Source organism: Megachile rotundata, chromosome 2 (genome assembly GCF_050947335.1).
Source record: "Megachile rotundata isolate GNS110a chromosome 2, iyMegRotu1, whole genome shotgun sequence".
Classification (NCBI taxonomy): Eukaryota; Metazoa; Arthropoda; class Insecta; order Hymenoptera; family Megachilidae; genus Megachile; species Megachile rotundata.
The window spans coordinates 9,543,706-9,558,410 of NC_134984.1; the positions used below are offsets into that span (position 1 = coordinate 9,543,706).

A 14,705-nucleotide genomic window follows, 5' to 3' on the forward strand; every position below is an offset into this window, starting at 1 on the left:
GTGAAAAATTTCCGTTACTCGAAAATCTCGGCTCATTAGAATTTCCCGCTGATTTCTTCTTAAATGTTTCATGTCTATTAAGCTTTCTCTTAAGTATATTTTGGAAGAAAAGCGTTTATAACTACTCCAAGTATAGTTAAACAAAAACTAACAATAATCAAATGTTTTCTACGAATAAAATTTACATAAAGAAAAGTATTCTACAAGAGAGAGTATTGAAAAATATTAGGAATGCTATTCTACAAAATAAAGTATTTAAAAATATTAAGAATGCTATTCTACAAAATAAAGAATTGAAAAATATTAAAAATACTATTCTACAAAATAAAGTATTTAGAAATATTAAAAATATTCTGCTAAATGAAATAATAAAAAATAAAATAAATAAAATTTTAAGAATGCTATTCTACTAAAATTAAAATTAAAATTAAACAATTAGTCTTAACTAATCTAAATTATTAAAAATTAACAATTCTAGTTAACAAACAATTCTAAAGTACTAAAACTTCAAGATTCAAAACTTTCAAAGCACCGAAAGCTGCACGTAAACCAAAAATGACCAAAAAGCGTTTAGTTACATGCACGTAACTAAATACTTTTTGCATACCCAGAACCGTATTTTACTGCCATTCGAGTATGCGGATATCTCACGTATTCAGTTGAATTCAATATCCCTGATACGTCGGTCTAATAAAAAAATCGATACGTTCGTTTCGAGTGGTGCAGAAAGAAGGCAAAAGTGGAGCTACTCACCTGACGATGTGCTTGTGCCTCTCTACCCAGTACTTAATGGCACTTCTGACCAGCATCTCTTGTTTCTTGGTTAACCCGTTTGGCCCTACGCCCCCGTTAAACGTCATTCCGGCAGTTGGCCGGAAAGTAGCGGTGAAATCTTGCCTGTTGTTGTATATCCCTCGAAGGTCCATGTCCAACATGTTGTCACCTGCTGGTGGTGTGAGAGGAGGTGGTGGTTCTTGATCAGGAACCTGATTTTGAGTTGCGCTGCCCGCCTGGAAAATAGACATTTTATGGAAAAAGTTGTAGAAGATGAGTGCAATTTAATAGTTGCGCGTTGGTTTATTGGGAATTTTTATTTCAGATAATTGTAGTTTAGTAAATTATTTCAGATAACTGAGTTTAGTAAGGGATTCGATAGTTGGTATAAAAGTGGCTTCGGCAGTTTTCGGAAAATGTCATTGCACTGACAGTAGTGTTAACTACAGCAATAATGTCCAATTCAAATAAGATTAAAATAATTCATGAAGAATATTGTGCATCAAGTCATTCGCAAAATATATTTCAGCACGTTGTTTAGGAAGTAAAGCGAAGTGGGGTAAGTTCGTAAACGGGGCAAGTGCGTATACAGGCATTTTTATTACAATATGAGCGAAATTTCTCCATTTAGTATGTTTGTTTCCTTGTTTTGTTTCACTATATCCTCTTTTATATTTCAGCTAAGAGTACTTGTTTGCAGTATAGAGTACTTGCATAATGCAGTAAAAAGCATTTTATAGCAGATTTGTTAATAATTCTGCTCTTGCCCCATTGCACATGAAATAAAGTTTCAAAGTATTTAACTTCAAGTCACGCTTTTACCCCATTTTCGGGGAAAGTGCAGAGTAGTTGACATTTTAAACAATTTCCTATCAAAATCAAAATGTACAAGGAAAATTAAGGTCCTAGTTAATATTAATTAAATAGTAGTAATTGTGCTAAGCGTTCGGTATCGACAGCGTTAAGTATTTACATAGCAGACTAAAAATGCTTACGTTTAAATACCAACTTTACAAAAACCAGTCTGCACTTACCCCACTTCACCTTAATTGATTCGAACAAGAATTATAAAAATTGAAATTTGTAAAATACCTTAAACAAGTCACCACTGTTTGGTACAACGGTATCCAACGTCGCGCTGAACTCCATCAAAGGCTTCATGATGTTCTTCAAATGTTGAATTTGTTCGCAAGCGAAGAGGAGCCACGAACAGAATAACACGTCTAAAAGATTTGCGCTCGCCATGCTGAACAGTAACCAATAAAATTGGTAGATGAGCACCATAACGTGCGCCATTCCGTGGCTGGCGTCAAATGGGTACCAAGAGCGCACCATCAATCTTGGTATCTAAGTGAAGAAGAGATATTTAATAAAGTCTGAGGGAAAATTTACGAAATATTTTGTAAAAGCTTTCGAAGTAGGTACGTCTTAAAATAGTACATGCTCGAAAATATATAGAAAAATACATTTTAGTAATGCAACACAAAATTATTAAAAATGTTGGATTGTTGTTTTGCAAGTTTTGAACTAAAAAATAAAAAATAATTTTAAATCGTCTTAATAAAAATATAAATATAGTAAATAACTAATAATAAATTAATTTTTAACAAATTCATACTAAATAATTAATACAATTAATTTAGAAATACATAGCACTTGTGGGTTAATACAATTAAACCGCATGTAAATAAAATTTACGAAATCATATCGTTAATTCTGCAATATTATTTCTTCACTTCCAGATATTCTATAACCTCAAATTACCAATATATTTCAAAAGTAAATTCTGCCAGCGAAACAGTACATAATTTCACAATTCTTTAAAGTCACTTTCCATATAACTCATCACAAATCGTTCCTTAATTAAATTCACAATTAAAAAATTAAATCCTCCAGAAAGAAATGGATAAATCTTCGAATAATTACCTCAACAAACATAGTTTCATTGGTAACAGGATCAGTAACTTTCTTCACGGGATCTTCAATGAAGGTTAAGATGGTCCACGATAGCGTGGACAGCACCGTGGACCCCATGACGGCTAGCAACAATATCCTCATTTTTTTGATAGCGATTTGATGGTACCTCGCATTGCTTTCGGCGAAAAGAGGATGGCTGTTCGGATTATTCCATATACCGAGTGTTCTGTAAAACAGCTTGCTCCTGACCGCGAAATAAATTATTTTCACTATAGTATGCGTGAAGTGCAGCATCGTGATTGTGTTCGCTGTGAGGTCATCCACGTCCTCTCTTTCTTGTACCAGGTTTATCCCGCAAAATGCGAACTGCATGAGGATGAGTACCAGATGTACCTAAACAGTGAATTCAAGAATTAAAAATGTAAATGATATAAATTTCAAAAAAGTAATCAATTTTTAATGGAATTGTATGAGGATGAGTACCAGATGTATCTAAACAGTGAATTCAAAAATTAAAAATGTAGATGATATAAATTTCAAAAAAGTAATCAATTTTTAATGGAATTGCATGAGCATGAGTACCAGATGTACCTAAACAGTGAATTCAAAAATTAAAAATGTAAATGATATAAATTTCAAAGAAGTAATCAATTTTTAATGGAATTGCATGAGCATGAGTACCAGATGTACCTAAACAGTGAATTCAAAAATTAAAAATGTAAATGACATAAATTTCAAAAGAGTAATAAATTTTTAACGAAAAATGACGTGATGAGAGCATGTGATGTAAAAAGTTGTAGTTGTCTATTATAAATAGAGATTTACGAAAAAGCTTTTGTACCTATTATTATAAATATTTATTAAATATAGTTGTAAATATTCGATATTTATTTAGTATAATTGTAAGTGTTGAATGAATATTTGTCGAGTTCGTTGAGGTTATCGTGAAAGACGTTTGTTGCTCAAGGCTTTAAAATGCATGGTGTTACTTTGCTAGAGAATCGATTAGGTTCTAGAGCCACGAAGTAATTGAGACAGAGTCTAGGTCACACGTGATACATTTTTGTGATCGCTGTTACGATTACGCTACGAGTATTTATTCGAATGCATGTTTGTACAAAGAAATATGGCGTGAATAAAATTGTACTTTATAATTAAACTGTTCTTAAAATATACTTTCTCATTTTGCATTATGAATACTTTACATAATGTATACATTCTTGTGTATTGAGCTACTATGTTTAAAATTAGATAGCGATACAATTTTAATCAATGTGTTTCATTTTTAGTTTTTCATACATGTACTTGAAAAATTAGTTATTTCGGAATATGACTATTTTTGAACAATTATTGCATTCTTTTAACGTTCAAATTGGAAAACTGAAACTTTTTCTGTATTTTTTAGTACAGTGCAACGTTTGTGACCGAGTTATGAATATAGTTACGTGCGTAACCTCAAAATAATTAATTCATGTATTGCAATCGATGTTTCTGCCAATTTAATATTTAATCTAATTTTTACAATGTTGCAAACAATTGTTGGTACTTGCAAACGAATTGTTATACAAATGAATTTTTGTTTACATAGACGAATTGTATTTTTTATACGTTATTGTGATTTTCTAATTATTTTGAAGAAGTGTAATTAACATCGCTATTTATGAAAAGAAATAACAGTAGACGTATACGAAACAAAATATTAGTTATTTATTAAATGGAATTAAATAGGATTAAACAGTAAAGTTACAGATTTTAATTGTGAACAACATAAAAATTATATCGAATCTTTCTAACTGAATTCGAAATCCTGTAATTTACAAATTGGTCCAATATGTCCCTACGAGTAATCTACCTATTTTATGCACTCTATCTACATATAGCATTATCTGACTCCTAGGTATTGTTTTTGGAGGTAACATTATCTGATTCTAAACCCTCGAATTCTACAAACATTGCTATGTTTGTCTGATTTTGTAATTCGATTAGACATCATTTGTTGCATTTGTATTACTTACGGAACTGTAGATCTTTTGCATGCTCTTTCCAGAGCCGTCGGCATAATTGAATAAAAAGTGCCCACTAGCTTTCATCAACTTTATGTTGGGCATCAAGTCCGCGACTAGCCCCTGTTGCTTGAACTTCATCATCTGAAATGAAAAATTTGAATAAAATTAAATTTCTTTTCATATATTTAAGTTTCATCTCACTCAAAAAATTTTGAGAAATTATTAACAGTTGAATTGGTAATTGTGTGAAGAGTATATCTAGATTTTTTTCATAAATCTGAATTAATGTGAGCTAAACCAGTGTCTTAAATTTTAATATACTGATTGAAAAGAAACTAGTGTACGTGTGTTCCATTTTAATATACTGTTTGAAAAGAAACTAGTGTAGTAGGTGTATTAAATTTTAACATACTGTTTCAACAAGTTACTTTTTGCATAAACTATATAGGGTGTCTCACTGAAGTCGAATGCATACATCATTTTTATTGCGATTAAGAATGGAAGAAAATAACTAGCAGGAGCTTACGTAGGTGCAAAACTATAGTGATAATCCGAAAGTTCTGAAATTATTTATGCATTCGTCATGTATTTTTAACAATGGCAATTTATTTTTTGGTACAACAGTGACGATAATTCAATTCAATTTTACAATCTAATTCATATTCAAGTTTGATTTAATTCGACTTAAGTGGAATATTCTGCATACCTAGATATATTTATGTTAGGATTACTATTACATTTATACTAAAAATATTACTATATACATTTGTATTAGAAGTATATGTAACGTATATTGTATTTACATTTATTCATTACGTTTACTGTATCACATCTCAGGTGTATTTTGAGCTTCATTTAAGATGAAGAGTAGAAGAATGAGTGTCTAGATTAAATTTTTCTTAGGTTAGGATATATAATCTCTTCTTGAACTCGCTCTGGATTTTCCCTAAATATTTATTGTCATTGTCATTGTCGTTTATTGTCATTATCGTTATTTATTGTCCTCGTTGTTATTGTCATTGCAATTTTAGTCTTAATTTTATTAAAATTTTTGTTGTAATTTTCAATGAAACTTTTGTTGCAATTTTTATCCTATTTGTGTTGCAATTTCGTTGTAACTTCTATTACAATTTATATTATAATTTTTATTGCAATTTTGTTAAAACTTTTATTGTAACATTTGTTAAAACTTTGATCGTAATTCTTATTGCATTTTTGTTACAATTTTGTTGTAAAGTTTTCAGATTTTTTTTTGCAAATTTTGTTAAAATTTTTAATGTAACTTTTGTTGAAATTTTGGCTATAATTTTGCTTGTAATTTTTGTTCCAATTTTCGTTGCAATTATCATTGTAATATTTGTTGCAATTATTACTATTCACATTACTCTTATACATAACATTATTATTATTAAACCGTCTCGAAAAATTTATAATTCCCAAAAATCACGTTTAACTATTTTTTTTTCGACTTATCGACAATTCGTTATTAACTACATTTCACAGACAGAATACAAATCATTCTATCGAGATATTCATTCTCCAATTAGAAAGTGAAAAAACGCTTCGTCAATTATCGAACAAAAACATATAATAATGCATATAAAAGAAAAGTATTGGAAAGCTTGTCATTGTCAAAGTCAAAGTTCCAGACGTTGAAGAAACTTTAAGCTTTCGTTACCGTTAGTATTGATATTCAGAGGTCAAGCAGTTCTAAATCATTACTAGTTACTCATTCAAACGTCTGGTTCCAAGTCATTAATAATTATTCATTAAAACTTTTGTTGTCTTCATTATTCTTTCATGAAGGACTGATCAGTGTAATTGAATATCGTATACAGAACAATGTTAGAGTCATAGTACATAATTTCCAGGAACGAACGTGTAAATCAAAGAGGAACATAAATAATGCACATAGTTTGGATAATTGAGTGTTGAAGTTTATGTCCTTCGGATATCACTAATCCATTTTAGTTATAATCGCATTGCTGTTGAATCGTTCGCTGCCTGGAAAATTCGATACCATATATTGTAACATGTACAATATGTTGTAAATAACATTCTCTTTAAATGAGAGAAATGAGGATTCCAACTTTTCGTTAAAAGTCAGCTTTTATACACTTCATCATAAAATGTATATTAATGAATTATTGAGTACTAATGATATAATTAATGATAAATTATTTAATATTAAGGAAATTAATCAGTATTGAATGTAGTGAAATATTTAACCACACAAAGATAAATAACTCTTAATAATTTATAAGAATTATTAATTAATACTAAATTAGTACCTGTATTTTATATATGCATTAATAATAATACTACTTTATATATTAGTTAATTGATATTAAAGAAACGTAATTAATTTTTAAACAAGTTTGACAAATACTATGTTACTATAATTTTGCGATAAACTAATGTCAAATTAATATTATCAGCATGTAAACTTATCATCCAATTACCTAATTAATTAAAATCAATAAAAGATAGCAATTCGCTAATATTACACAGTAAGTTGTGTCATGTATAGTATCATGTAACATATCAATCGTAAATGCACTTTTTCAATTTTTATTAATACCAAATAGAATTGAAAAAAATAATAAAAAAGTAAAGGAGGTAGCTTGAAAATTATAGTGTCACTAAAAAATATCAAGAAGCTTTCACAAAAATATCAAGAAATTTATTATAAAATTAAGTATTAATAATTTTCAAATGATCTAAAATTGCAATTAAAAAAACTTATTTTGTTTAAAAATACGAAAGCAGGTTTTGAGCTTTTACATGCATGGCTCGAACGTTCTGCACTTACGTAACAATACAAAATGCCGATAAACTACCCCCAACAACTAAAGCTGTGTATATTAAACTTGTCAGGCACAACGACATGAATATTTTAATGTTTCATTTTGAATTTACATTTACGATTATATCAATACACATCGATGCCGAAACTCACTATAATAGAGAATTTTTTTCACAATGTTTGTGATACACCATCCTTTAAAATACAGTTAAATAAATAATTATTTCGCTAGTAATACTAAATCATTATTATCGTAATTATAATTCAGTTAATTATAGTCAATTCAAATAATTATAAGTTTCAGTAATTTGTGTAAGAATGTATAAGTTGAGGTAAATATGATAATAATAAACATATGAGGTGGCAGTATGAGACTCCCGTTATATCGCATCTTTTATACAGAATTTTAAAACTGCAATATTTAACATTTAATAATATAATTTAATATTCTATAATAATACAATATACTTTGTACTGTTGTATAATAACAATTTCTGTAAGTAAAACAATTTTTAATTGATCTAATATTTTGTTTTAACTAAAACAAAATTGATGTGTATCTACGTGGTAATACTCTTTACTAAATAATATTTACTCAAACTATCTTTTGGCAATTAAATTATGTTTATTAACATAATGAAGCTAAGTCAGCATTGAGTATTCCGTAAGCTGTGCTAATTCATATGTTTGATTCAAATTAAGTTGTGTTAATTCATATGTTTAGAAGCAGTTATTTATATAACTTACAAAAGTACCACTTACATTATAAGAGAGGGGTAAGGCATTCTACTCGTTCATTTTCAGTGCTCTTAGCAGATTCGAAAATTTTGGATTATGAATTTAAAGACAGTGGGATTTATGGACGTAAAAATTCGGGGAGTTGAGAAATTGTGGATTTTAAGACTTGGAAACTAAGGAATTGCAATTAGGAAATAACTCAGGACTTGAAAGTAGAGAATAAGGAATGTAGGGATCTAGGTATATGGAATGTAAGAATTTAGTGGTTTCTAAATTTGCAAGAAACTTGCAGATCTAGAAATTTGGGGATCTAGGAGTTTTAGATCGTGAGAGTTAGAGAACATGAGAATTTGTGGATTCAGAAATTTGGCGGTTTAGGAAAGTCAAGATGGGGGTTTAGGACTTCTAAAACGTAAAAATTGATGGATTTGAGGATTTGAGGACCTAAGAATATGGGAACCTGCGGATTTGTGGATCCTGCAATTTGCAGATCAAGGAATTTGGATATCTAGAAATCTGACGACTCAGAAATTGTACAATGTAGGAATTTTTGAACCTGCAACTTCGTGGACCTAGCAATTTGCAGATCTAAGAATCTGACGATTCAGAAATTTTACAATGTAGGAATTTGTGAACCTGATTCGTGGACCTAGCAATTTGCAGATCTAGGAATCTGACGATTCAGAAATTTTACAATGTAGGAATTTAGGAATCTGCGCGTTCGTGGACCTAGCAATTTGGAGATCTCTAAATTTGACGGTCCACAAATTTTACAATGTAGGAATTTGAGCGCTGAGTGATTTGGAAACACAGAGATTTCTGGACATAGGAATATAAAGACGTAGAAATTTTGGAATGTAGGAATTTGAAGATCTAGGTGTAAATCAGAGGATTTGGTGGTTCAGAAATTTTGGTATCATTTGATGAGTTAGGAATATGGAACGTATGGATTTAGTGACTTCCAACCTAGGAATTTCAAGACATAGTCCTAATTTGAAGACATAGATATTACTAGACCCTGATATTTGAGTATCTGAGGATACTAGAATTTTGGAATTTTGTATATTGTATATTTAGAAATTTAGAAACTTGAAGATTCCAAAACTTGGAGATTTGAGAATTCGACAGTATAAAGGTTTGGTAGTATGAAACTTTGCGAATTAAAAGATTGGCAAGTTCACATACATGGTTTCATTTAAAGGAAGTTAATGTTTCCTCTGAATGTACAATCATTAACAAACCACAGTTCTACAAATAATATGAAAACTACAAGAATCTTAAAATATCGAACTATCACGCTAACTCTCATAAAATATTAGAAGACACTAATCCAATATTTTCACTCAATATGACAATTAATCCACACTCGTTTACTGTAGAATCATTTTATTAATGTCATAGTAGAAAGGACTGTTACTATTTAGTATACAGGGTGTTACCTGCAACGCTACTCACGATTTTTCTCCCACTTGCAGCCACCTTACGAAAAAAAGTTTAGAATAGAATTTGCAGGGTATGAAGTGCACAATAGATATTAGTAAAGCAAATTTTGAAAACAGTTTGTTCTCTTAGCAAAGTCAAGGTCACCTTGGGTTTCTTAAATAGGAACATACAATTTTTTTTATTCATAGCTTTAGAGGACATCGAGACGAATTCGAAACATATATTACATTATATTTTTATTAACATATTACTCGATTCACAGAAGTGGAAATGTGAAGTAAAAGACTGGAATATTATGTGATGGAAGGCGGCATATGTTACATTTTGAACATGTAATTAAATAAAGTGTATTTTTCTTATATTCTAGTCGCGTGTTTACATTCAGTGATCTCTTTGGAACCAAATAATGGTTACCCTACCAAAGTCAAAAGCTAAGTACTTTACATTTTTCCACTTCTGTAAATCGAGTAATATGTTAATAAAAATATAATGTAATATATGTTTCGAATTCGTCTCGATGTCCTCTAAAGCTATGAATAAAAAAAATGTATGTTCCTATTTAAGAAACCCAAGGTGACCTTGACTTTGCCAAGAGAACAAACTGTTTTCAAAATTTGCTTTACTAATATCTATTGTGCACTTCAAACCCTGCAAATTTTATTCTAAACTTTTTTTCGTAAGGTGGCTGCAAGTGGGAGAAAAATCGTGAGTAGCGTTACAGGTAACATCCTGTATGTATATTCTTATTTTGAAGAGCTTCAAAAATTTTCATACAGCCAATTCCGACTCCACTGTGAATCGAAACTTGTGAATCACACTTTTACACTATTACCAAACACTATTATAACACTATTACTAAAAACCGTAGTCACAAATCGTTTCATTACCTTTCTCTTAGTTCATAATTTAAAAATACGTTTAGCCATGAAATCGGACAGTATCTTTTAATTAACCTTGCATTATTAAGTTAATTAAGCTATTAAGGATTAAGAATCGACGAACCAAATCACAATTGATTTTGGATCCTCGCGCGGCGAATTTGAAACGCTTCAGACAATCTTTGTTTATCTGCATTATTTTATGAGACAAAAATAGTAGATATTTTATTTTTAAAATTGCGAATTTTTTCAAAGAACTCAAAGCAATATTTCTTCATTTCATTTCAAAATTATTTTTTATATGAGAAACGTCACAGAGCTCGATTTTATTGGTTTTTTGATAGTGTCGTTTGCAAAACTTAATTACAAACGAACGCATATAAAAACAAATATAATAAGTTTTTACAAATTTTTGTAAGTAAGATTGCAAGACCTCTGTAGCATCAATTTCTTTTCAAAGAAAGCACGATAAAGTATTACTTTCTTAGCTAAAATTCTTGGAACTACAAAGTAACATCTTCAAATACCAAAATTGCTGTCTACTGTTCTCTTCTGCACAAAATAATGCAGGATGAACAAGGATCATCCAGATCTCCATTTCGCAGTACGAGTCCAATTTTGAGTTCTCCGCTATACTCGATCTCTAAAAACCATAAACTTTGGGGCGACATCTCTCCATCTAAAGAGTAAACCATGTAGTCTCACCTTGAGGCCGGTACGTGGTCACGAGTATCACAAATCCACGCTGGAACGCGAACTTGTCGCGAAAGAACGAACGAGTAGCCAGGGGCCCGCGGTATCGAGAAGAACTGAACCAAGAAAGAAGAGTCGCAGGTGGTGACCAAGGGTTCTCCGTGGTGGTTACTTCCCACCCCCCCCTAGGGTTCCCAACAAACCACCACCTGTCGTCCAGTTGAAGCCCCTCTAGCTCGGCGAAGCACTAAACGTGGACCAATGGGCGATGGAATCCTAGGCGCAGACGTTCGCGGACGTTGCTATCTAGCCTCGTGGTGGCCATGTTGTTTTTTGCACCGTCGACACGGGACTTCGTAATCGTATCAATTATTTAGATTTCAACGACTGTGAAAACGAGCAAGAGGGAGAGGAATACAATGTGAACGTTAAGAAGGTCTCGAACACGGTTATTACAGAAATTTTACCGCGTGTTTTGACGACGTGAGCGTGAGGGACAATTTTACGAGGGACGTAGGGGGACGAGACAATATTACGGTCCCTCTTCGTGTTTGACTTATATGAGATCATAGAGTAAATAAATTTCAAGAACTTATTTCATGGTATTATAAAATTGCTATATTGTTTGAAGAGAAATTTGTAGTGGAAGAAGGTAGAAATCTTTTTTGGTAATTTTAATGATTTTGTAATTCATTTTATTGAATTGATTGCATTTGAATTGGAAATATTTTTTTAAGGAGATACATAAATTGTATGGTGTGTTTTTTTATACAGCATGTTTGTAATGAAATGCAACGAAGGGTTAAATTAGAAAAATTAGAAATATTTTTTTAAGAACATACAAGAATTGTATGGCGTATTGTTTTACATAGCATATTTGCAGGAAAATGCGACGAAAGGTTAAATAAAAAAAATGTAGTAGTCGAACTTCTGGTTGGATACTTATTAAGTTAACTAACTACTTAATTTAGTTTTAAAAATCCCTCGCAAGATGTGTAATTACCTCTGTACCTACCAGTCAATGTAAACATAATTACTAATTATAAATAAATAAATAAATAATAAAACATAAATTCGTATAAACATTCATTCTTTATCTTAATAAGACTCAATACAGATTTCAGAAAAAACATCTTGATAGATTTTGTAATTTAAGGAAGAAAGCTTGCAAACTACCTTTCTTCTTTAAACCACAAAAACTTGTAATTTTAATATTAAGATAAAAAAATTATAAATTATGAAGAAAAGAGTAAATCGAAATGAAGAAAAATTACATGTTTATTCAATAAAAAAATTAATAATTTGTCAAAATCAAGTGCATCGAAATAAAGCTTTGGATCGTTATCATGTAACGATTTTTGGTAGTATGAATATTTGTGGACTTTGGATTTGGGAATGTATGATTTTGACGAGTCAGAAATGTGAGAATATAGGGATTTGGAGTGTTACGAGCTGGAGAAGTACACCCACGTGGCTGGGGACTATATAGGTTATGGTAATTGTTAACTGAGGACTGTTAGTTGATCTGAGTGCTAAAGGATTTTGGATGTGGAGACTAGCTGACATATGGTTAACGCCGGATGATCCAGGCTCTGGTAAACTCGCCGGTGTGTGGCTAACGCTAGGTATCAGAGGAAGGTCAAGACGTGGAGCTAGCCGATGTATGGCTAACGCCGGGTGCTCTAGGAAATGATATGTGAACTAGTCGACGTATAGCTAACGCCGGGTATCACAGAAAATGTTAGTAGTAGGTCTTGTAACTAATCTTGCAACTAATCTTGTAGAATTTGACGGTATACCTCGAGCGGCTAAGATACACCAATAGGTGTTTTTTTTTATTTTCCTCGATTTAATTTACAATTTGTTTAATATAAGCATTTGGTAAATTGCTTTAACGGAGCTTGAATAAGAACTTGTAGGTATATGCCCAGTGGTCTGTACCTTTGAGTTTGTTTCAGACAATGCTAAGTGTTAGCCATAAAATCGCTCGGATGTCTTCTATGAAGTCTTCTGATGATTTCCAGAGAGCATAAATATTGAGCTATCTGATTAGGGGTGGGTTTTTTAGACTGGATTATAATTAAATGAGGCAATATTTAAATATGAAATGAACAATTATATATATTTTCCACAACCGGATTCCACAAGTGTTAAGTATACTTGTCGGTTCAGGTTGACTCTAATTTACAAGAGTTGAAAAATACTTTAAGTTGAATTTAATTAGTTTCAAGCAAGAATCTTATCCTCCTCAGTTTTAATGAAAAACGAGCAAATGGGAACCCAAGGGAAACCGAAATAACGTATAACAGCAGACTTATGTACTGTACGGTTAACACACTCGATAGGGAGTCTAACTCAATCTCGTTTGAAGATTTCTTTAGACTTGACGTTAGTGACTGGATTAGAACTTGTACAGAGATTTATATATATACGTTCGCTATACGTTCGAGAATTAACTGTGTCGTAAAGAGGTTCCTCTTTACACAACGTTAAAGAATTTACAGGGTCCGACATGTCTTGTCCACAACCCTTTTTATACCTGAAAAATGGGCGGAAGGAAAATGGTGCTGGAAGCGATGGGAACAAATCAACAGGAAGTTCTTGTGAGACGAAAATTTCTTTCATCTTCAGTATTGAAATAATATAATTAAAAAGTACACCGAATGCTATAGTGTACATTTAGTGTATATTCCACTACTAATTTTGAAAATACACCTGACGTGATGTGAATTGTATGAATTACCATGAAAGCTTAACGTGATCACAAATATTTCATTTGCAAGATTTTCTGAACCAATGTAATTAATAAAATATGATCTTGGCCATCTCCAGTTTTATCATTCACCACAAATCTATGATATAAGCATGTTATATATTAATAGAAAAAATACAGATAAACCCGATGCACAAACTCTAACGAAGTTCATTTCAAGAAGGAGTTAAATAATAATAACTTCACTGCTACTTCGATTTCTTTGTGATTATTTGAATAGTGCCAAGGTTGTTCGAGGTAAACTCAATAATCATGTACGAATATACATCTATAAGATAGCCTAGATATCTGTTCTTCTTAATACTTCTTGTCAGCTTTCTGAGGAGTAGTAATTCATAACAGCTATTACATAAAGTAAACCTTCGTATTCTTCATAGGAAGAATATATCAGGGAGTAAAACTTGCATACATTTGCATTGAGATATTGAAAATTCGAGATTTATTCAAATGCAAAATTGAAAAATTGAAAAATTGAAAAATTGAAAAATTGAAAAATTGAAAAATTGAAAAATTGAAAAATTGAAAAATTGATAAATTGAAAAATTGAAAAATGAAAAAATTGACCAATTGAAAAATTGAATAATGGAACAATGGAACAATTGAATAATTGAAAAATTCAAAAATTGTATACATCTCCATTCATACGTCGAAATAAAAAAAAGTAAAATTCATTAATA

General features: G+C 30.9%; 2 protein-coding genes across 2 annotated transcripts in view; one reads left to right on the forward strand and one right to left on the reverse strand.

Annotated features, from left to right (window-relative positions):
• Orco (odorant receptor co-receptor) overlaps window positions 1-11,372 on the reverse strand; it is a 28,095-nt gene extending 16,723 nt beyond the window's left edge. The window contains exons 1-5 of the mRNA XM_076540091.1: window positions 11,268-11,372; window positions 4,707-4,838; window positions 2,701-3,084; window positions 1,867-2,121; window positions 754-1,010 (exon numbers count right to left, since the gene is read on the reverse strand). Of these exons, the coding sequence (XP_076396206.1) occupies window positions 754-1,010; window positions 1,867-2,121; window positions 2,701-3,084; window positions 4,707-4,838 (1,028 nt within the window). The 5' untranslated portion in view covers window positions 11,268-11,372. The remainder of the gene's footprint in view (window positions 1-753; window positions 1,011-1,866; window positions 2,122-2,700; window positions 3,085-4,706; window positions 4,839-11,267) is intronic.
• LOC100877368 (uncharacterized) overlaps window positions 1-14,705 on the forward strand; it is a 115,183-nt gene that overhangs the window by 86,148 nt on the left and 14,330 nt on the right. The gene's annotated exons all lie outside the window — the stretch shown is intronic.